The sequence below is a fragment of the Taurulus bubalis genome, assembly GCF_910589615.1.
Source record: "Taurulus bubalis genome assembly, chromosome: 1".
NCBI lineage: Eukaryota > Metazoa > Chordata > Actinopteri > Perciformes > Cottidae > Taurulus > Taurulus bubalis.
Genome location: NC_136589.1, coordinates 21,155,196 through 21,177,406, shown reverse-complemented (window position 1 = coordinate 21,177,406; position 22,211 = coordinate 21,155,196). Strand labels below are relative to the sequence as shown.

At 40.7% G+C, this 22,211-nt stretch overlaps 1 protein-coding gene across 1 annotated transcript in view; it reads left to right on the top strand.

Annotated features, from left to right (window-relative positions):
* The first annotated feature begins 5,455 nt into the window (after nt 1–5,455).
* The window catches only part of LOC306739207 (junctophilin-1-like), a 29,970-nt gene continuing 13,214 nt past the window's right edge, over nt 5,456–22,211 (top strand). Inside the window, exons 1-2 of the mRNA XM_079221173.1 lie at nt 5,456–6,020; nt 18,753–19,512. Of these exons, the coding sequence (XP_079077299.1) occupies nt 5,642–6,020; nt 18,753–19,512 (1,139 nt within the window). The 5' untranslated portion in view covers nt 5,456–5,641. The remainder of the gene's footprint in view (nt 6,021–18,752; nt 19,513–22,211) is intronic.

Below are 22,211 nucleotides of genomic sequence, written 5' to 3'. Positions count from 1 at the left end.
ACTCAGACTGTGTTGTTTGTTGAACTTTTTGGCAAAGTAAATATAAAAAAATCTGTTCCTAGACAACTAAATCATAGCAACTGCAAAACAAACACTGCCCTCTTGCTTTTACTTTGGCAAGATGCACGAGGTGACTGCTATCAGAAAAATGCAGAGTAGTGAGATCTCAATAATCTTTTGATAGAAAACCCAAACTGCTCAGATTTCTATGATCAGTAACTCTACTGGCGACTTCACATCTCATGTAAGCAGCTAGCACATAACCAGCAGGTTATTCTGAAGCTTTCTTTCTGATTTCCAAACCTAAGAAACCAGTGGTGGCCGGCCAATATGGGGCACCGGGGCTTGGCCCCACCCACCTTGAGCCACCAAAAAAAATTAACAAAAATTATAATATTTATAATATTATTAATTATAAAAAATATAATAATATTAATGAATGATACACATTGTCAATATTTGTGTTTTTGAGCTATGGAATATAATATACCCAGTAATATTTGTAAAATAGGATGTCTGCGCCAAATATATGCTTTTCCTGCTTTTCCTGCTCTGCTCATGCACGTCCTCTCTGCTCCAGTGCACGTCTCTAATGCTCGTGCACGTCGTGGGGCTCAATCGATTCTGCCCAAGGAAGATGGGTCTAATACGCAGTTTAGCCAATCACTGATTAAAGAAATTAATGAATGACATACAATTTATCCAATCAGCGTCCTAAAAAAGACTTCTGGGAGGGCTATTCTCATCAAGCCCCAGGGCTGCGCGTTCACGTGTCTCTGTCTCCTCGGGCAGACGAGGCGCGCGCCACCCATGATACCAACATGACAGCAGCGAGCAGAAGCCACTGGTCTTCACAGAAAACCAAACGCTAACTCTGTATAATCTCTCCTGCAACACCCGTTTGAGAGAAGATCTTTGACTGAGAAACTACAAGTAAAACACCTGGTCCCAGATCAACCGGACCGGTGGAAAAGCCGAAAAGCAATGCAGATTTCGGTCCTTGCTTTCTGTGCCTGAGCCGATTTAAATACTTCTTTTACACTACTGTGTAATGTTGCACAATACTAAAAAGGTAGCGCGGTACCCGTAAGTTAAAAAAAAATATGATTTTGCATATTGTTCGTATCAATACTTTTTTAAAATAGCACGGATCAGAGCACAGTCACTGCTCCCTCTCTCTCTCTCTCTCTCTCTCTCTCTCTCTCTCTCTCTCTCTCTCTCTCTCTCTCTCTCTCTCTCTCTCATACAGAGACGGGCTCAAGGGGGCGAGGCTGCAGCTCACAGAGCAGCAGTGTGTGTGCTCACAGAGTGATAGCTGTGGAGACATGCACAAGCTTTTGCCGTGCCGACCGTCTTCAACTTGTTGGAACAAAGCTCTCCCAGTTGATATGATATGATGATATGATGATATGATGGCGTGTAGTCCAGTAAAGCAGCAGTTTGTAGAATCCAACTGTTTCTGACTGGAGTTCTGTTGCACAGGGTCCCAATCAGGCCACCTGATGCTTGTGTCTGTTCTTTATATATATATATATATATATATATATATATATATATATATATATATATATATATATATATATATATATATAGTTTATAGTTTGAAGCTGTAGTTTGAAGTTAAGTGTTTTGTATTTATTTATTTATATTTAAAGTATACTTTAAATAGTTAATATATTGATCAATTTGAAGAAAAAAAATCTGCCTTAGTATCGGTTCAGGCACCGTCTAGGCACCGGTATCGTTTTAAAAGTATCGTTTTTGCACCGGTATCGAAAAGAAAAAAAAACTTTGCCCATCCCTAATTATAATATACTGAATTGTATTAATAAGATGTCCTTATTATGTCAAAGTGTTGGGATAAATGTTAAATATTTAACTGCAAAGTAGTAATGCGTGATACCTTTTTTTTTTTACATTGAATCATACTGGGATTAGATGGCCCCACCAAAAGAATTTGCCACCAGCCACCACTGTAAGGAACTATAGGAAGCTTTAATGGCGTGTTTAACTTGAACAATAACAGCATGTAACATTAAATAGCCTGCTGCTCACTGATGAAATCATTGTTTCTATATTAGCGCCATGACGCAGCTCTACTGCGTTTTCACTGGCTGATAAAATACAGAGGGAGAGTGAGTGGTCGAGAAACACTGAACAGGAACAGGAGTGTGCAGCTCTCTTACTCGCGGCTCCACTTCCCATTTTGACTTTGGTGATGGATGTCTAAGAACTTGCAGCCAAGTTGGCCCCTTCAGCTGTTCCAACTGTTATTAATGGGAATGGGAACAGTTACTTTTCACCTCGGGACAGAATCAATGTTTGAACCTTACTAAATACCATCATGAACAACACAAACTGAACTAGAGCAGTGCTGTTGAGCATGATAGCCAGAAAGCCATCACACTCATCTGTGTTTCTTCAGCTAACTGTCTTCCAAGGGCCAAAATGCATCTTTTATACACTTCCTGGTTTGGTTATCTGCTGCCTGGCTCGGCTCTCTGTTAAGTTAGCTATTTGCAAGCTAATGTTTAGCTATAAGTTAGCAAGCTACTGCAGTCTGCTTACTTTAAGGCACTTGCTTTTTTTTCAGAAATATCGTTAGCCTAAAGCTGACATTTTCTACACACTTAACATTAGGCATATTGAGATTCATTCTGCCCCACGTCTTATGGCCTGTATCCTCCATTGTTTGGTTTGGCTGCATAGCGAAAACTTGGTTCTGGGTTCTTTATCCTGTTGGTTCAACATTGCGGTTCGATCCCCTGCTCTCATGTCGATGTGTCCTTGGGCAAGACACTCAACCCCAAATTGCTCCAGAGGCTGTGCCATCGGTGTATGAATGAGTGTCAATGTGAATTAGTTTAGATCCTGATGGGCAGGTATCTTGCATGGTAGCCTCCTGCCATCAGTGTATACATGTGTGTGAATAGATGACTGATGACATGTAGTGTTAAGCACTTTGAGTGGTGGGAAGACTAGAGAAGCTCTAATGCAAGTCCCTTACAGCAGCTTTTAGGTTTTATTCTGTTGACAAGATGTCATCTACACACAATGCAAAGTCAATGAAGAGCAATACATTGTTTCCCCTCAGTATACACTTGTTACATGCGTAGTCTGTTTTCAAAATAAACTTCGATCTTCACAGGAAGTTAGACGTTAGGCTTGGGAAACAAAACCACTGAGTTAGATTTAGGAAAAGGCTCTCATGCTGAAGCTATTTGGGGTGATGTGCTAAGGGGATGCTACGGTCAACCCAGAAAATAAGGCATATTTAATAGGCTGCATAGTTTTGTTGTTTGTATTTTTTGCCTTTTTGGGGGTAATGTTTTGTAAAAGTAGTAGTAAAATAGTATTAGTATATAACATAACATTATATGACATTCAATCTGCATTAAAAAAGGTTTTGGGAACCGTGCAAATGCTTTGACAATAAAATGACACATCAACATACAGACGTGTTCCTCTAAATGTAATATCTACGTCACTGCAGAACATTTTGGAAAATCTGAGTCGGCTGAAAACTTGAGAACTCAGCAGCAGGCTGATCTGTGAAACTAGATTTTCCAGAAGATGGCAGTATTTGGCAATGTATTGAGATGACAGTCCCTCATTGAGTTGTCCTTGTATCCAGAGCAGCTGTCATTCTGTGAACTGTTGTTGTCTTCATTCTTTTGCTGGTTTGAGTTTAGAAGTCATGAATATGACTCCATTGGGCCGTACAATCTTCTTTTTGGCATCTATTACTTTTGACAGCGGGCAGCACAGAGATAGCAGGTTCTGTACTGCTGTATAAAGTCACAAAAAGTATAAACTAAGAGGAATCCAGAGGCCTCAAATTGTTTAATGTAATTTACCATGATTTGGGGAATGAAAGCAGTACTGTGGTTTTAGCTGGAGGCCTTCCTCATATGTTCTGATTGATCCTCTCCTGCAGTTTGGATTGTTAACACAGCAACCACAGTATCAGATAAAGTCATTATCAATATAGAAGTAACGACATACACTCTTGTGAACTTGTTGTATGGGGGGAAATGTGCATTGCTGGAATTGAATTAGCCCAAAAAATAAGATTGCATTTGAATGTATTACAAGTCCACCAAAGAATAAAACGGAATCTTTCATCATTAATACATATTAGCAATGACTTTCAAATGATGACAGGCAACAGTAGCTTAATAGTATTTACTACGATTCCTGGTACATGTAGATGTATGTATATATAATCATCAATCAACTAACATGGATGTTGGTGCATATGAAAGATCATATATTTCAGTGAAATATATTGTTCAGTTGCTTCATGCATTAGCATCTGTTACATACTGTTTTGTTTTACATAGCATTGTATAATATTAACACTGTGTTCCTAGAAATCGATTACAGATGTTTCTCTCAGCAATAAATTGATATGTGTATGTTCGTTGTTGTATACTAATTGATGACACAGATCTCAGACCTTCATGAAAACTGTTGATCACCCTCTTCTGTGATTGTGTGACAGGCCTACGGACTCGCATGAAGCTGGTCGCAGTTAGTCGGAAAAGTACAGGCTGAGTCCTTTTTCTGCTTTCAAAATAAAAGCACATTTCCTAATAAATAATGTTGCTATAGTTATTGCCAGCTATTTGAATAACAATGTATTTTTTCAACAATTCGTTTCTTGAAGGTGGCCTTTTTTCCACCGTCGTTCTGGTGGCCATATTACATGTGCAGTTTGGGTGAACAGTGAGAACAGCTGGTGTCATTTCTAAATTTAGAAATCAGCCATGTTACACAGCTTTGAACAGGGTAAGCCAATGTACATTTCAGTTACACACAATTTCTGCAGACAGAAATTGCCATATTTTTGAAAATGTTATTTTATCAAGCGATTAAAAAACAACAACTGAAAAACAAAGAAACAAGGCTGGATTACCAAACAGGCCAAGTGGATAACTGACATTAGGTCTTCTTACTCTTAGGGGTACTATAAGCTCCAAATCTCTAGAGGGGCCTTCTGTCAAGATACAATACCTTTAATCAAATTACTGAAAACTAATTCACACACAGCAATACAGAGGCCAGTCATTTTAAAAAAGCGCTAATGTTTGGATTGTGGACAGTTTATTGCTGCGTTGTAGTTCACATTGCTTTATTTTATGAACAACCAGTTTTTCAGTTGAATTTCCGGGTAATGTGTCACAATGTCACTATTGTGGTGATGATGAATCCCTATATATCCTAACTGTTGTTGTTTCACCTCCTGCTGTCAGACCTGAGCCTTGCAATACTCGAAAGCAGCAGTTGAATGGCCGGCTTTTATTATGAAACCTCACAAACAGGAAGCCCCTCTCGTTTCATCGCGTGCATTTTAGTAGCCTTCACTTCAGGGTGGGAGATTCTTCCAGCACTCAGCAGTGTAGCGACTCTGGCAGCCGTGGCGGCCGCCTCTCACCCTCCCACGTCCCGCTTTCAGTAGCCGTCACTGCACTGCTGATGCACCCAGCCGCCATCACTCCCCGTTCCCTCACACCTCCGCTGGGAGCTCCTCTTCACACCGGGGCTTCCCTGTCACCATCACTGCGCATCTGAGAACAACTCGCACACTCTGGACTTCATAATAAGCCACCGCGTAGCACTTTTTACCCTCCGTTTCTGAATGACGGGCGGTCGGTTCGACTTTGACGATGGTGGCACCTACTGCGGAGGCTGGGAGGAAGGCAAAGCCCACGGCCAGGGTGTGTGCACCGGTCCCAAAGGCCAGGGCGAGTACTCGGGTTCGTGGTCCAACGGCTTCGAGGTGGTCGGGGTCTACACCTGGCCCAGCGGGAACCTGTTCCAGGGCTACTGGGCGCAAGGGAAACGCCACGGACTCGGCGTAGAAACCAAGGGAAGGTGGATATACCGGGGAGAGTGGACTCACGGGTTCAAGGGCCGGTACGGACTCCGGCAGAGCCTGAACACACCGGCCAGGTACGAAGGCACCTGGAGTAACGGACTGCAGGACGGCTATGGCGTGGAGACGTACGGTGATGGAGGTGAGAAGGGGGGCATCATTGGGGACATAGATCCTGATGCAAGTAGATGATTTTTTTCAATGTTGGAACATATTTATTCTATTTTTAGAGACGACACTGTATCAAAAACATTGTGCTCGTGCCCACTGACCACACATCAACCACATGCCCTCATTAACAAACCCACGTTGACACGCACAAGTGCGACATTGGGTTTGTACTGAACATATGCTTATACTACTATTCAGTTCTATTAAGAAGCTGTAGAATATATGAGGCAAGTGATGTAATTAACTTAGGAAATTCTACATTTTGCCCAGGCTTGATTTGTTTTGCAAAATGAGGTGATAATATCAACCATAAACGTGTCCTATGGTGCAGTGATTTGTGTAAAGTATATCAATAACACTTTATAAAGAGACTGAAGAAAATTAAAACTCATCACGTTTTACACTTCATAAATATATATATATATATATATATATATATATATATATATATTGTATTACTCAGAATGCCCTTTACTATGGTATTTTGGCATATGGCATCTTTCTCGAAAATATTTCATCATGAAACACTGTAGAAGAAGAATATTTTATTATTCCCTCTGGAGGAAATTATAATTGTTTTGTCATTTTATACACACACACACACACACACACACACACACACACACACACACACACACACACAGAGAGAGAGGCCGGATATGCGCACATGCATTAATGAGAGATGTCAGAGGGAGGGGCCCCCAGCATCGAGGGTCCGGTGCCTTGCTCAAGGGCACCACTGTAGTGCCCTGGAGGTGAACTGGAACCTCTACAAGTCCACATTCTATCCTTGGTCTAAGCTGGACTTGAACAGATGACCCCCATTTTATTTTATTTTTTTAACTTTGCTCTGACTCCACTTTAATGTGTTGTAATGCTCCATTTTACCAGAGCCCTCTGGAAACACCTGTTGTGGAACCTAACTTTGACTAAAATGTAATCTCCCAGAGCTGCTGCCGCCCTATTTTTCCTAATGTCCCTTCTCATGTAAATAAACACAGTACACAGAGACAGAAAGCACACTTCTGGAGCTTTGAAGCCTCACGTAGCCTAACAAGTCTGCTCAGCTACCTAGCTAGGCCAGCTTATTACCCAGCATCAAAGAGAAGCGTCTGTGTTAGCATTGGTAGCTAGCTCCCATTGACTTGAGCGTTCACAGAGAAAGTCTGTCTGTCTTTTTGATCTTCAGAGTTGTGTCTTTCTCTGAGGAACATCTTTAGAATCAAAACACTATCAAGATGACTCTGATTTAATTAGCTTGTAACATGATGTGAAGTAAAAAAAAGTGACATTATGGAATAATAACAGACTTTTGAAAAGGGCATTTTGAAAACAAATGTAATCTAGTAAACTGTTATTATGAGAATAATATGAATAATTTTATGTACACAATGTATTATAATTATCCTGTATTTCATAACTATTGTTTTCTTGAATATACTGTAGTTTATTCATCCATTTACCTTTGCCACCACTTATTTGGTAGTTGTTTAGTTATTTGTATACCATATAAAATAAAATACGATTTTCCTGTATTAGTCCCGCAGTGGGAAAATTGCAGGATTACATTAATATAAATAAACAGTAAAACAGTAAATAATCCACAATAGCAATGTTATATATACAATAATCCACACAAGCAATGTTATTATACTGTTCTCTTGATCCACAGACTGTATGAGCTTGTAGGATTTCTTAATGTTCAATATGCAAATAAAATTCATCCATTTACCAACATTATTAATGATGTACCTCCCAATATTAACTTGTCATACATTTTTTTATAAATTCATTATCTTAATACCATTTAATAAAACTGCCAATAGTCAAAAACCAATAGCATTAACCAAGAGGTACAGCAATGAATCTGCCCTCAGTCCAGTCCAGAAAGTATAATTAACCAGGAGTGAACCAATACTTAAACTGAACTGAACTGAATGAACTGAGAGACACCAACAGGAGGTCAGCCATGTTCTGGAAGTAAAGGGGAGAGACTTTTTTATTTTGCAGTGGTCAATGTACTCTCACAATAAAAGCCCTAGACATATACACTATGTAACTGTTTACCAGAGGAAACTGGGGAGCATTTTGCTAAGAGGAAACTCTAAATCTATTTAAAATTAGTATCCATTCAAAAATCCTTTTGAAAATAGTTATTTGATAAATATTCAATGAAATATAATTGTAAGTTCATAAACTGCATTTTATATATTCTATATTAAATCAAACACTGATGGCACAGCGCTGTGTATTACATCTCATCAAAAAATGCTTTGCACTGGTCAGGGCGTAAAAAAAGGGGGTACATTATTGAAAAAAGGTTGAGAACCACTGGCTTAGGCGACAGAGCAGTTGACCTCAGACAGACTGCCATAAGCTGCTCTGGGACAACAGGATCCTTAGTTGGTCCTCCGTCTGCACAAATCTATTAATTTATAGAAAAAGAGCTGCCGTCGCAACTTTCGAAAATTTGGATTGCTGTCGGTATGAATTTGAATGTGAAATGTTCAAGTATTTTGCATTTTCGTGTTTATTCCCCATGCCCTCGCTGTGGAAAGGCCTTTATGCTAGCAGTAGCAATAGTGGTCACGAGTTGCATCATCAATGGTAACAGTTTTAGCAGTACGAGTGATGAGTCGTTTATTAAAATAGAACATTTAATTCAATTCAGTTTATTTTGTATAGCCCACAATCACAAATTACAAATTTGCCTCAGAGGGCTTTACAATTGGTACACATACGACATCCTCTGTCCCGGGACCTCACATAGGATCAGGAAAAACTCCCCAAAAAACTGAAAAAAAACTTTCACAGGGAAAAAAGGGAAGAAAGCAGCAGAGGATGATCCCTCTATCAGGATGGACAGAAGCAATATATGTCATGTGTACAGAATGAACAATGTAGCAGAGTTATGAATATGGCAGAAATGATTTAGTTAATATAGGCAGAGTAAAACAATTCATTGCTCTCCATTGATTTCTCTTGTGTGAAGGTGGCTCCTTGTCACTTTTGTCTGCAGACAGAAATAAACGCCTCAAAGCTGTTGTGTGGTGGGATGCACTAGCAACAGGGTAAAGAAACCAGAACTAAGTGTATATAAGCTTTTATATAAGCTTGTTTTACCGAAGCGCTAAGACATGAGTTCAGCAGGACGAATGGGAAAACTGCGGATTCCTGACACTTACTTTGTTCTTAATGTTACGTGTGCAGCAATTATTCTGTCCTAATGTCAGTTTTAGGTTAAACTAAATTTCTGTAAATGCTAAACTATTTTGGCAGTATGCAACTGGTGTTATAGTGGACTACACCAGAAAGCCTTGCAGTGTTATATTTGCAAGTGCCTTAACTAACTACAGTCCCTTGCTAAGACCTAGCTAACATTTGTTGTCTAACAGCTAACAACTGCATGCCTGGTATGTGGGATGCTAAAATGTTGTGTTTTTAGCTAGTATTTCAGTCCTTGGTTGCGTATTGTGGGGTGGATTATTTTCCCCTGTGATGGGTGTGGTTTTCAGGGTATGACATGTTGCGCTCTGTCTCTATTGAAAAGTAACAGTTTAATTGAAATTAGAGATGAATTCCTATTGGAAACTGCTGAAGTGAGTTTCACATGAGTTATTATGGTCTTATAATGAATGGAACCACTCCGTCATTGTTTTAACCTCCCTGAGGTTCCACTCATTTGTCAAACTCCATCATGGCAAGATAGTTCCTCCGGTTCCCTCCTCAGGTAAACACTGTTAGCTCTGTCAGTACCTTGGAATGAATTTGAAAGCAAAACATGAAGTGATTGGTCCTTGAGTTTGAGTCGATTCAGTCATTTGGGTGCAATTGGCTATGACAGACATGCACAGTTGATTTTGTGCATTTAAAGTGACACTCTGATTTGGCATTTTAAGAGCAGTTTATTAATTATGATTATAATACGGGTAGATCAAATCAAGCATTCTGATTGGTTGAGAGTAAGTCACGAGGTGTAGTTTATTCAGCCATAAAGTACTGTACAGCCTGTTTACATTTAGAGCGTTCCAAATCAGTGCGCACTTAAAATAACAGCTAGATTTAAATTGCGCAACCGTTAGTTGTTATTTCAAGCTTGACAGTTACCAAACATGTTTCACGTAAACTTTGATGTTGTAACGTCCGCAGTAACGACTCGCAGACGTTGGTTTCCTTAACTTGCAGGTGTATTGCTTGAGTGTTCACAGTATTGCAACGAGGCTCTTCGCTAACAGTAACGTTAGCTCAAACGGAACAGCTAACAAGCTCACGTAGCATCCCCCACACTAGCATAACGAACGACAACACAACGTCACTTCCTCCCTAAAATGAGATGAGGAATGAAAAGGGTTTGACAACAAAATTGTGATAATTTCTAGTGAGAGATAATTAGGTCGGTCATTTCCCGACGCGAGGCAAGTTCTCTAAACATCATGGAGGAGAAAAATGACGGAGAAAAGACGGACAGAAGCAGCGAGAGCACTTCTTTACATCGTTGGCTGCGTGTCATCCTCCACCTGCTTCCAACCGACCTGGTCAGTAAATCTCTGATTTCCCGTATGTGCGTCCCGTATGCGCCATACACATACGGGACTATTTTCTCTGTCGCTGAAATGCGATACACAACGTTTGGTGGCTACAACTATTTTGTGCTGAAAGGGAGCTTACTATTACTATTCATAAAGTTGCAGGTACCCGTATTATGAAAGCAATAAGGTACGAGAGGCAGTACTGTATCTACAATAATGTACAGTTCAAGAGTTTGCCGGCCCTGCACTGCGCGTCGGGCCTAACAACTCCCTACATTGTTGCACGACACAGTACTGCCTCTCGTACCTTATTGCTTAAATACAACTCCTCTTGCAGAAACACTTGACGTGGTGATGTCTTCGGAGGCTGTGGAGCAGCTTTGTCAAGTCTGACTAAACAATACTGATGTCTTCAGGGGCATCTCAGCTTTGACTTAAAGACTTTATCCTTTTGTTTTTGTGGTGAAAGTTGGGTGTGAACCAGGCAGGCAGGGTCAAACAAAAGATGATATTTAGTTGCATCATGAGAAGTGTAGGATCCAGCATTTTTGAAACTTGAGTTACATCATACTATTCACGCCAAACACAAAGCCAATTTTCACCTCATGTTACCAGTGCGAGTTTGGCCAGATGGACAATTTGTGTTTATCTACCGTATTTCTGTGAGAGGAGGGGCTTACCTCCATTTAGAGACCAACAACATTTCTTTGCCCCATTTCTTTCTGTCATCAACCATGGCCGAAATAACCGCTGTTGCTGCTTTGTTACTGTTGTGGCATTCCCAGATCTGTCAGAAAATCAAACGCTGTTGTGTCTAGGTTCATATCATCACCTGGAGGTGTTTTAGTAAAACAACTAAGAAAAACAACTTCTAAATTACGCATGCATATTTGCCAGCGACGGCATACATTACATACATTTTCGTATGGTCTTACAATTGTGAACTAAAGCTACAGTAGAGCTCTGAGTGCCACCAGAGGGCTGCAATACATGTTTGCTCAAGTTACTGACTCAACAACGTCAGAACGTTAGTGACAACAGGAGAATCTCAACGCTGATAGGCTTTCATGACACACTTTCAATGAGATTTCTCACTCAAGTTGAAATATTTCAATTATTGTGCCCAAGTAAAACCCTGTGCTGTATCACATTCATGTACTGCAGTAAAGGGTCTGTGGAGCTACTTTTACCCACTACTGGTTATATGAAACCATTTCTGGGGGCCCCTCTCTCTTCTACTCCCTCTAACTTTAGCTCTGCCCTGCACCTTGATGTGGCAGGAATTAATCCACTTTACTTTGACAAATTGTTCTTAGCCAAAGCATTAGGGTATTGCCAATCAGACATTGTCAGACTGCTCACTGAATGAAAACAGTGCTAGGGTAATATTAGCCTGTTGAGCTAAGATTACGCATTTACCATTTATTGTGTACAATTCAGTTTCAATGTATTGCAGGGGTAGTCATGGACTTTTCACTGAAACTAAGTTCATGTTTTATTAAATTTGTACGTCATTTTCTCTTAAGGAAATAAGGCAATTTAGCAAATAAAAAGGGGTGAAGTACTGAACCAAATGACTTGGCCTAAAACGGCTCACATGATTAATACAACATCATTAATTACTTCAGTTTAATAACAGTGCCAGGTCACTCAGCTGCTCTGACTCATCAGAAATGCAGTTCTCAAGTAGTCCTCTTTTCGTTTTGTCTCTGTTAAGATCCTGAACCTGCTGGAAGTTTTGAGTTTTGCAGAAACATGGTGTGGTGAATACAGTATATTAGTAATATTGTAGCCAATGAATAATACTGCAACAGTAAATAGAGCTACATAGAGTACGCCTGTGTTTCAATTCACATTCACATGGGGGTAACACTTGATACTTGACTTAGAAGTAGAGGCTGAAAAACAATGGCTCGACCAGAGGTTCCTGACCTGGGGATTGGGGTCACGAGTCAAATCTGAGGGGTCGCAAGACTCTTAAAGGAATTCTTCACCCCCGCAAGTGATCATTTCTCTATTAATTACTCACCCTGTGTTACTAATACTGAAGTCATTGGACATTTTTGTATTGAGGTCCCATCCAAATTGAGCTTTATACCTCCATATCTACTGGCTACTTGGGTGGAAGATTCATGGTAACTAAACCTGCCAGCAGACACTGAGATCCACTTCTCTTTTTTTTAGCAAGGATGCCGCTTAATGAATGAGTTCACTCCAAAATGCTTCCGGTTTTCACTATGTGAATTGCCCAGATGAGCTTTGTTTTGAGAGAAACCTCTAGAATATTGACCACTGTGGCAGAGGCGTATACCACAGCGCAAGATAGCTGCTTGGAGTTATGTTTGGGCAGCCAACATACTTCCCAGTGTCTCAAGTTACTTCCATCTTTTAAAATAGCTCATTCTCACATTCTCCAGTTGAAGCCATAAGGACCAGTCTGAGCTTTACTTACTTTTTTATCACCCAATGACGCTAACTGGTGGTGCTTTTAGAATAGACTAATACTAATACCCTTATCTATATTTCTTATCGGTCGGTTCCTGATCGATTCTCTTGTCAGTTCTTTTTGATTATATTGTGAGATATATTTTTTTACATGACTGTAAACAAATAGTCTTTCTTGAGCAGCAATACAAGAAGTTCCAAAATCTTTAAAAATCCATTTGTAGCTAAACAATTAGCAAAGGGATTTGTTTTTTTATTTATTTACCTACTCTCATTAGCAAACGCCTATGACATCAGTAATGTTACCTGCATAAGACGAAGATGGACAGCTGCTCGCCAAACAGTTGAAAATTGCTGATTTATGTTCTGCATGTTTGCCAAATAATTGTTGTGATAAATAGCTGTTATTACCTCCTTTACTTGTGATGGTTTTATTGCATTTGTGATAACAAATCAGAATCAGCAACTACTGGAGTAAAATGTAGCCTCACTTTCATCATTTTGTTCTCTCTGCCATGATGTGTGTCTCGCGTTGTAATGAGCCGGAGTCGGTGTGTGTGTCAATGTAGCACAACTCCGCCCTTCGTGCAAAGACAGAGACAGAGGGAGGAGGTTTGCAACCATAGACTGTGTATAAGAGGTGGACGTATTCATCGTGACGTCACTCATTGGCTTGTGGACTGCCGTTATGTGAAACATCGGTAGTGAACATATATACCTGATCAGGTAAAGAACTGAGTACCTCATCAGTAGTGAACAAAGTACCTGAGCCGGTAGTGAACAGTGTACCTCATCGGTAGTGAACAGAGTACCTGAGCCGGTAGTGAACAGAATACTTCAGCTGATAGTGGACGTTGGCCTTTAAGAGCTTTTTCTCTCAAAAAAGCTGCTGATGGAAACCAGGTTGAATAAGATAAGCCACTGGTTTGATTTTAGGTGTAATATAAAGAATTATATTATATCTGCCAGATGTAAGCCTAGTGGGAGATAATGTGTTCAGTTGCATGTCTGTCCGCTGCAAATCTTACATACTGCTGGACCCATCAGCCTAATATGTTTGGTGCTCATTTATGACTGTATCCTCAAGGACCTCTTGACGTTGCGATGATTCACTCTTTTTGAAGAACCTTTGATGGACAGTTTTAAGCCGTTTTATTGACTGCTGACTCCTCAGCCGGCATTTCTGGCAACCGGCTGAAAACAGGTCTTTCCTGTCTGTGGCCTTTGTTGAGGCTCAAAAATTGACATCCATAGAAAACGTTGGTCTTATTTTGAACCAGATCAATTCCATACCAGACCTGTTTGGATCCACTAAAGTTAGGGACAATACAAGAGGAATTCCATTTTTTTTTGTTTTCTTCGCCGCCAGACTGTAAAGGAGCAGGGATGGACAACTGAGTGAGATACAACTCTTCTTTGTTTGGGAGGGGATAGGGAGACACACCTGGTGGAGATCTGCCCTCTCTTCTGTGAGGGCACTTCTCTCGTTTGAAATGCTTCTTGTTTCATGGGCCCATTAAAATGCCAGTACATCAACACATGTGTTGTATCCTACAGTTGTCACTGAACTGCTGTAAAGCGTGTCAACACATACTTCATACCCTGATTTTTATGAAGGCGATAATAATATCAATATTTGGGACACCACATTTGGAGTGATACTTTTGACACAAGTAGTAGCCTACATACATACAGGCAAGGCTCCAGACCTTTTACTCCACCTCCTGAACCGTCAGTAGAGGTTATTTCATCCATCAATAAGTCAGTGTAAACCGTCAGATATTCTAAAAGTTATCCTTTTACATTGCTATTGTCTATAGTGGAGCATAAAAACACATGATTCGAATGAAAAGGCAATAATCATTGCAATTAATAAATACAAAATATATAAATATTTGCTTTAATAAAAAATCATCGCATTAGTAGTTTTAGATGATTATAGACTATGCTGTTATTACAGTTTAATTTATTCTCATAATATGTATTGTTGTATTTATCGCAACAAGATTTTACAAGTCGAGTGTTTACTTTTGCTAAAAGATGCGACTCATCTTCTCCTCATCAGTAAATACAAACTTCTATCAATTTCGAATGTGAACATATACCAGATGTGTGTGTTGCATGTATAAACAACATAACTCATAACTTGCCCAGCACTTTCCAGACCTTTTCTAGTCTCCCTCAGACACTCTGAGAGGCCTTTTATCTTCTGTATTGTTGGATATTTATTGAAAACCAGAGGACCATCTCTTGGAACAAATCAACATCTACATGATCGTTATTCGAAAAACATCTGAAAAGGACTTTGAATAGCAAAGTTGAATAACACTTCATGGATTTCATTATGTATCTCAACTTGTACATTCAAACCTCAATATTATTTGTTCATTGTATTCTCCTTACTCTTGAAATTGTGATGAATTATATTTCTGTTTCTTTGTTTTTATCTTCTTTCCTATTTGTCAGGTATGATTATTGATATTGAATTGATACGTCTGCTGCACTGTGCATTGTGCAAATCAATAAATAATTGATGTGCAAATCAATAAATATATCTCAATTTGAATCTGGGCAATTATTAGTTTATTTGTTGGAATGATCAGTCACTCATGAAATAAGAATCAAAAAGTAAATCTCTGTGATTAATATAAGTGGTGTTTGAACAGTTTTTTTTTGGATGAATTTTCCTGCATTGCAAATTCTGATTTGAAAGTTTAATTTGAGTGACCTCATTGTTACTTTTTAATCACATAAACACAGGGCCGTCCTGGATAATGTAGCAGAACTATAGGCAGGCCTATTAGGATGCTGCTGCTGCAGGGCTCCAGACAGCAGAGATAATGACGAAAGCCCAATTAAACTAAAGTGTTTATACAAATGAAGAAACACAAGAAAAAGCTGAACGATACAGAGTTGAGTACATATAGTACCCTCAGGCAGTACAATTCAATTCAGTTTATTTTGTATTGCCCAAATTCACAAATACAAGTTTGCTTCGGAGGGCTTTGCAATCTGTACACAAAACATCCCCTGTCCGGGACCTCACATCGGATCAGGAAAAACAGCACATGAATATGACAGAAATTATTCATATAATGAGTAGTAAGCATGGACCACGATCCAGATAACCACGATCCATGTCAGCAGAAGAAAGAGGAGGGGCATCAGCAGGGTCGCTATGGCAGGAGGTAGGAGACGGGAGCTCCATGGAAACTTGAGGCGAGGAAGCACAGAGGCTCCCGGAAAGAAGTAGAGTTAGTAATGTGCCTTGAAGAGACAAGGATTTATCCAGAAGGAGAGAGAGAAGAGGAGCGAGGAGCTTAGTGTATCCTAAGATGTCCCCCAGCAGTCTAGGCTAGCAGCATATCTAGGGGCTGAAATGTTTACAGTCCTAGTTTGAGTTAAGTGGTCCTTTAAATCGAGATGAAAATGTTTACTCTTTAAGATCACACTGTATGTATAATTGTGCACCTTTTCAACAATTATGAAAAACGATTTTAAAATCCAATGATCTTTTCTGCTAAACTAAATATTAGGGCGCTTATGTAATCTGGTACCAGCCTAAAATCATGATTTCCATCCATCAATCAATCTGCAGCTTTTAGCTAAGTTTCCCACCACATTCTGACCCACCTCTTAGCAGTCCAATCAAATGCAAATGATTTGATTTGTTACTATTATCCATTCAAATATTCTGTTCCAGTTGGAAATATGTCAATATGTTGAAGACTCTTATACTGGGAATACTGGGGGCAAAATTGGTTTTATTAAAACCGATTTTTGTAGTTTTAATAAAGCAGTTAAACCATCATCCTTTCTGTGGCAACTTCATAATAAAAGTCTCCAGTTAAATGCTTTTAATGTTTAGCTGCAGCAGTTTTTTCTCAAGCTGCCTCAGTGTTTGAGCATGTTGTCTGTTAGTTGTCCCCTGAACACTGAAGTGGAAGTCCAGCTTCACTAGCAGGAATGGCATTTGCACTGTATATTTGAATTGCTCAGAGAAACAGTGAAGGGGTCAGTAAAGTCAAGCTCACGATGAATCGATCAACATCAGCAAACGGTGGAAAATGCTTCTCAGTTTCCGGGTGCTGGTTGCACCAACAAGACAAGAAGGCCTTCTCCCTCTAAAACCGGGTGTAAATCTTCAGCCCAGTCAGCACCAGGCGGAAAGTCAAAATCGGAACAATCATTTATCGCCTCACGGCCGAAGCCAGCTGAAACCTCGGTAGTTAAACACTGTCTCTTTGCATCTGAATGACGTGAAACTGACATCTTATAAAACAATTCAATTAAATGTATTTTGTGTAGCCTACAGTCACAAATTACAAACTTGCCTCAGAGGGCTTTACAATCTGTACACATGCGACATCCTCTGACCTTTGGCCCTCACATCGGTTCAGGAAGAACTCCCCAAAAAAACCTTTAACAGAGAGAAAAAGGGAAGAAACCTTCGGGAGAGCAACAGAGGAGAATCCTCTTTCAGGACGACAGGAGTACAATAGAGGTCATGTGACCAGAATGAACAACGTAACAGAGTTACATCACATTCAATGCTTATAACAGAGACTGAACAGCAGTGTGTGACGGGTGAGGTGAGACTCCCAAACTACAGTCTAGGTAAACTAAATAATATACGTCACGATGAAAAGATATGATTGAAAACTATTGACACACAAGCAAACAGTTTTTCGTGCTCCGGGGTCGAGGGCTGTGCTGAGGAAATATTGAGCTGAATTTGATATCCAATTTTGAGTCGGCTTATGTCTTCAATAAATGAAAGGTTGCTTATTTAATAGCTTAGGCTCACCAGCACAAATAACACTGATGGTTTGAATGTTCATGATCAAGTGGATCTGGCCTGCATGTTATCAGAGGTGAAGTTAACATTTGTGTGGACAATTAGATACACGATAGTGAGATTTATGTTTGTTTTTCAGTTGTTTTCTGTTTTCATTACAGACCGCAAATGTTGTTGATCCAGTTTAAACTGTTACAATCCTTAGATTTCCTTCTCTCTTTCTCTGATCATCCATGATTATATATCATAATAATAATACTTACTGTTATTATAAATAATGTTAAAGAAACAGCACATCTGAGAAGAAAGAAAGGTAGTTTCTTATTGTTTGCTTAAAAATGACTCAAATGATTAATTGATTAAAGTTGTTGCTGATTAATTTCTGTTGTTGCATGTCTTGTTGTGTCAAAGTTGTTAGTTATTACATTATTATTATTAACCATAACGTCTACTATTAATAGTTATCCCTTTCATTCAAGTAATAAAACATAACATATTATCATCCAATATTGTTGGATGTAAAATATAATACTATAATATTGATTAATATCTAATACAATAGATAAATAAATCTTTTTTTTTCAAAACTCCCAAAAGCTGAAATTCTAAATACTTTACAAGAGTGAGCATGTGTTCATATATCAAAGCCTGCATGTCCCAGAACAGGTTCTGGCTATTCAGAAGGTTCATGTTTTGCCAGAGCAGATTTTTAGTTTTTCTATCCGATTAATCGAAAAAATAATCAACCGATTAATCGATTATTAAAATAAGCGTTAGTTGCAGCCCTAGTCGCCTGGTTGTTCCATGAATGCTTCCGTTCAATGACTTCTGTCGTGTATTTGTGATTCTGTTACCTATTCGACTCTCTTTTCTTAAATATCTGTATTTTACAGTTCCCTCACTGTCGTCTCTCCCTCCGTTCTCTCTGTAGGTACGTACCAGGGTCAGTGGACCGGTGGGATGCGTCATGGCTATGGCGTGCGTCAAAGTGTTCCATACGGTATGGCCTCTGTCATTCGTTCCCCTCTACGAACCTCGCTGTCTTCCCTCCGCAGTGAGCAGAGTAACGGTACGGTCCTGCGAGACAGCCTGTCCGACAGCCCTGCCGGTACACGCGGTGGCTTCGTACTCAACTTCCACTCAGACGGAGAAGGTTCCGAGAAGAAGAAGGGTCTTTTCCGCCGTGGCTCCCTCTTCGGGAGCCTCCAGCGATTGCGCAAGTCAGACTCGCGCTCGTCAATTTCCAGTAAGCGCAGCTCAGCACACAGTGACACCAACATGAGCCGCATTAGTTCAAGCGACGCCAACTCCACCATCAGCTTTGGAGACGGAGACCCCAGCGATGACTACCTGCCTCTGGAGGACAACGTGGACGCCACCACCACCGAGTCCTACATGGGCGAGTGGAAGAATGACAAGCGCAGCGGCTTTGGTGTCTCCGAGCGCTCCAACGGCATGAAGTACGAAGGCGAGTGGCTGAACAATAAGCGCCATGGCTACGGCTGCACCATCTTCCCCGACGGCACCAAGGAAGAGGGGAAGTACAAGAACAACGCTCTGTCCCGGGGCATCAGGAAGCAGCTGATCCCGCTGAGGAACAACAAGACCAAACAGAAGGTGGACCGAGCCATCGAGGGAGCAGTGAGAGCAGCAGCTATCGCCAGAACCAAAGTAGAGATCGCCATCTCCAGGTAAAATGTCCTGTATAAGATCATCTCAAAAAGCTTAGTTTCTAGAATAAATAAATGATCCTTTATTAATCCCCTTGGGAAAATTAGTCTCTGCATTTAACCCATGCTTAGTGATTAAGGAGCAGTGTGCTGCCGCGAGGCAGGGGTTCAGTGTCTTGCTCAAGGACACTTCAACATGCAAAGTATGGGGAGACCAGGGATCGTACCTTGTGGTTTCAAAACGACCAGCATGAGCTACAGCCGCCCCCAAAACAGGCCATTCTAGGCAATTTTTTTACCTTTATGTTTGATAGGGTGCTGTAGAGAGCTGACGACAGTAATAGGGTTTATCTACAATCCCTGATTGGACTTCGGCCGAATATGTTGCATTTACATTTTCAGCATTTCAACCCCTGCGCCATCTGAACACCTTTTGGCCTTAACATCCCTGAAAACAGCAGTCAGACAATCAGACTAAATGCAGCGCAGTGAGGAAACGTATGTAACACGGACCTGCTTATATCAGTCAGCTTATGTCAGTCAGCTCTCTCTCTCTTTCTCACCCTCTCTCTCTATCAGAATCAGCTTTAATGGCCATGGAAGTTTGCACATACATGGAATTTGACTCCGGTTTCATTTTGCTCTTCGTACTTTTACACACACAATATGCAGTAAACAAGATAAATATAAAAAAATATAAAAAAGACATTAAAGACAGTAGTGAAAAAAAAAACAGATAGTGCAGATGGAAGAGTCTAATTAGTTGTTCATAAGAGTGACGGCCGAGAGCGAGCAGTTTGGAGTCACCTCTCTTGGGCCTTGTGTTTGCAGAATATCCTGGTGATTTTATACTCTGCAATTGAGCGCTTTTGGCTTCATACGCCAACGAACATCTTTCATGAGAATGAGCTGTTTCCAGTTCTCTTCATACATCCATGGCCGGGTCGAGCAGGTCGTCCTCAGCGACCCTAAAGGCCGTGGCTCTTCAACATTGCTGCTGGATGTTTTAACGTGATAACTTCCGGGGCACTGCACTAGTTGAGTTGAATTAAGACACGAAGGAGAGCGAGAGTAGGGAGGGAGGGAGAGAGGTGGGAGGAGGGGGGGACCAAAGTGAGAAAATAGAGAGAGAGGACAAGCGAGTAGGTGTGTGGGCTGGAGGGAGAGAGAGAGAAGCAAGTAGGCACATTCTTGGCCAGATTGCCTGTGTGTGTGTGTGTGTGTGTGTGTGTGTGTGTGTGTGTGCGTGTGTGTATGTGTGTGTGTGTGTGCGTCAGAAGTAGTGCTTGTCTAAATAAGGCCAAGGAGGGCGATGCTTATAAACAGCTGACAACCACCCCCAGCTATACACACACGGTCACTCAGTAGTGTGTTGTATCTGGTATTCTCCTTGGTCAGTGTGGAAGAACACTGGTGATGACATGGCCCACCTTTGGACCCTGGTTGGGTTTGGGTCACACGGAGAAAAAGGGAGAAACCTTCGGCAGAGCAACAGAGGAGGCTCAATAGATGTATTAGTACAGAATGAACAACATAACAGAGTTATTACACATTTAATGAATGTGACAGAAATGATTCTTACAATTAGAGTAGTAGGAAGATGAAAAAGTACAAAAGATAACAGCAGCAGTGGATATAGTAGAATAATCATGGTAATAAAAGCAGTAATGGTATTGGCAATACTAATTGCAATGCAACTAGAAATAACAATGATAATAGCAGGAGGGGTCGGGCAGGACCAGGGTCCAGATAAAACCAAGATCCATGAAAACCTGTGAGGGGAGAAAGCACAAAGACTCCGGGGATGAAGTAGAGTTAGTAATGTGCATTGAAGAGACATAAATTCATTCAAGGAGAGCGAGCGAAGAGGAGAGAGGAGCTAAGATGTCCCCCAGCAGTCTAGGCCTATAGCAGCATATCTAGGGGCTGGACCAGGGCAAACCTGAGCCAGCCCTAACTATAAACCTGAGCCAGCCTAACTATAAGCACTATCAAAGAGGAAAGACTTAAGTCTACTCTTAAATGAGGTGACAGTGTCTGCCCCCCGGACTGAAAGTGGAAGCTGGTTCCACAGAAGAGGAGCTTGATAACTGAAGGCTCTGGCTCCCATTCTACTTGTTAAGACTCTAGGAACCACAAGTAGGCCTGCATTCAGTGAGCGTAACTCTCTAGTATATGATAGTGCATCACCAATTGATGGTGGGGATGAAAGGAGGAGAAGGATTTTAAGAATACCTGACAGAGAAAACAATCAACAGATAGCTAGGAGCCACAGCAGAAACAATACACCAAGTATCCTTCATTAAAATCCTCCAGTTTAAAGCTTTCGTTGATCATGAAACTATTATACTGCAGAGTGGTTTGGGGACCTTAATCATTGTGGCACCCAGAGCTAATGAACTGTACTGACAAAACACAAACACATGTCGGCTGGGTATAGACTGCAGAAACACTTTGACCAGACAGCAGACCAGGCCCGGCGCCAGGCACTGATTTGCCGGGGGGCCTTACGTTGCTTTGGGGGGGGGCACTTTTTTTTTTACAGCCTATGGTAGCATAGTAGTTCAACTTTTCACCTATAATCAAACTCCGGCACAAAAAGGTGACAGACGTTATTATTTAGAATCTCACTAGCTAATAAATAGGCCAGCTGAGCAGGTAGCTTACCCAATAGAATTAGACATGAACCGTAGGCCTATGGCAATCAATCAACACAGCAA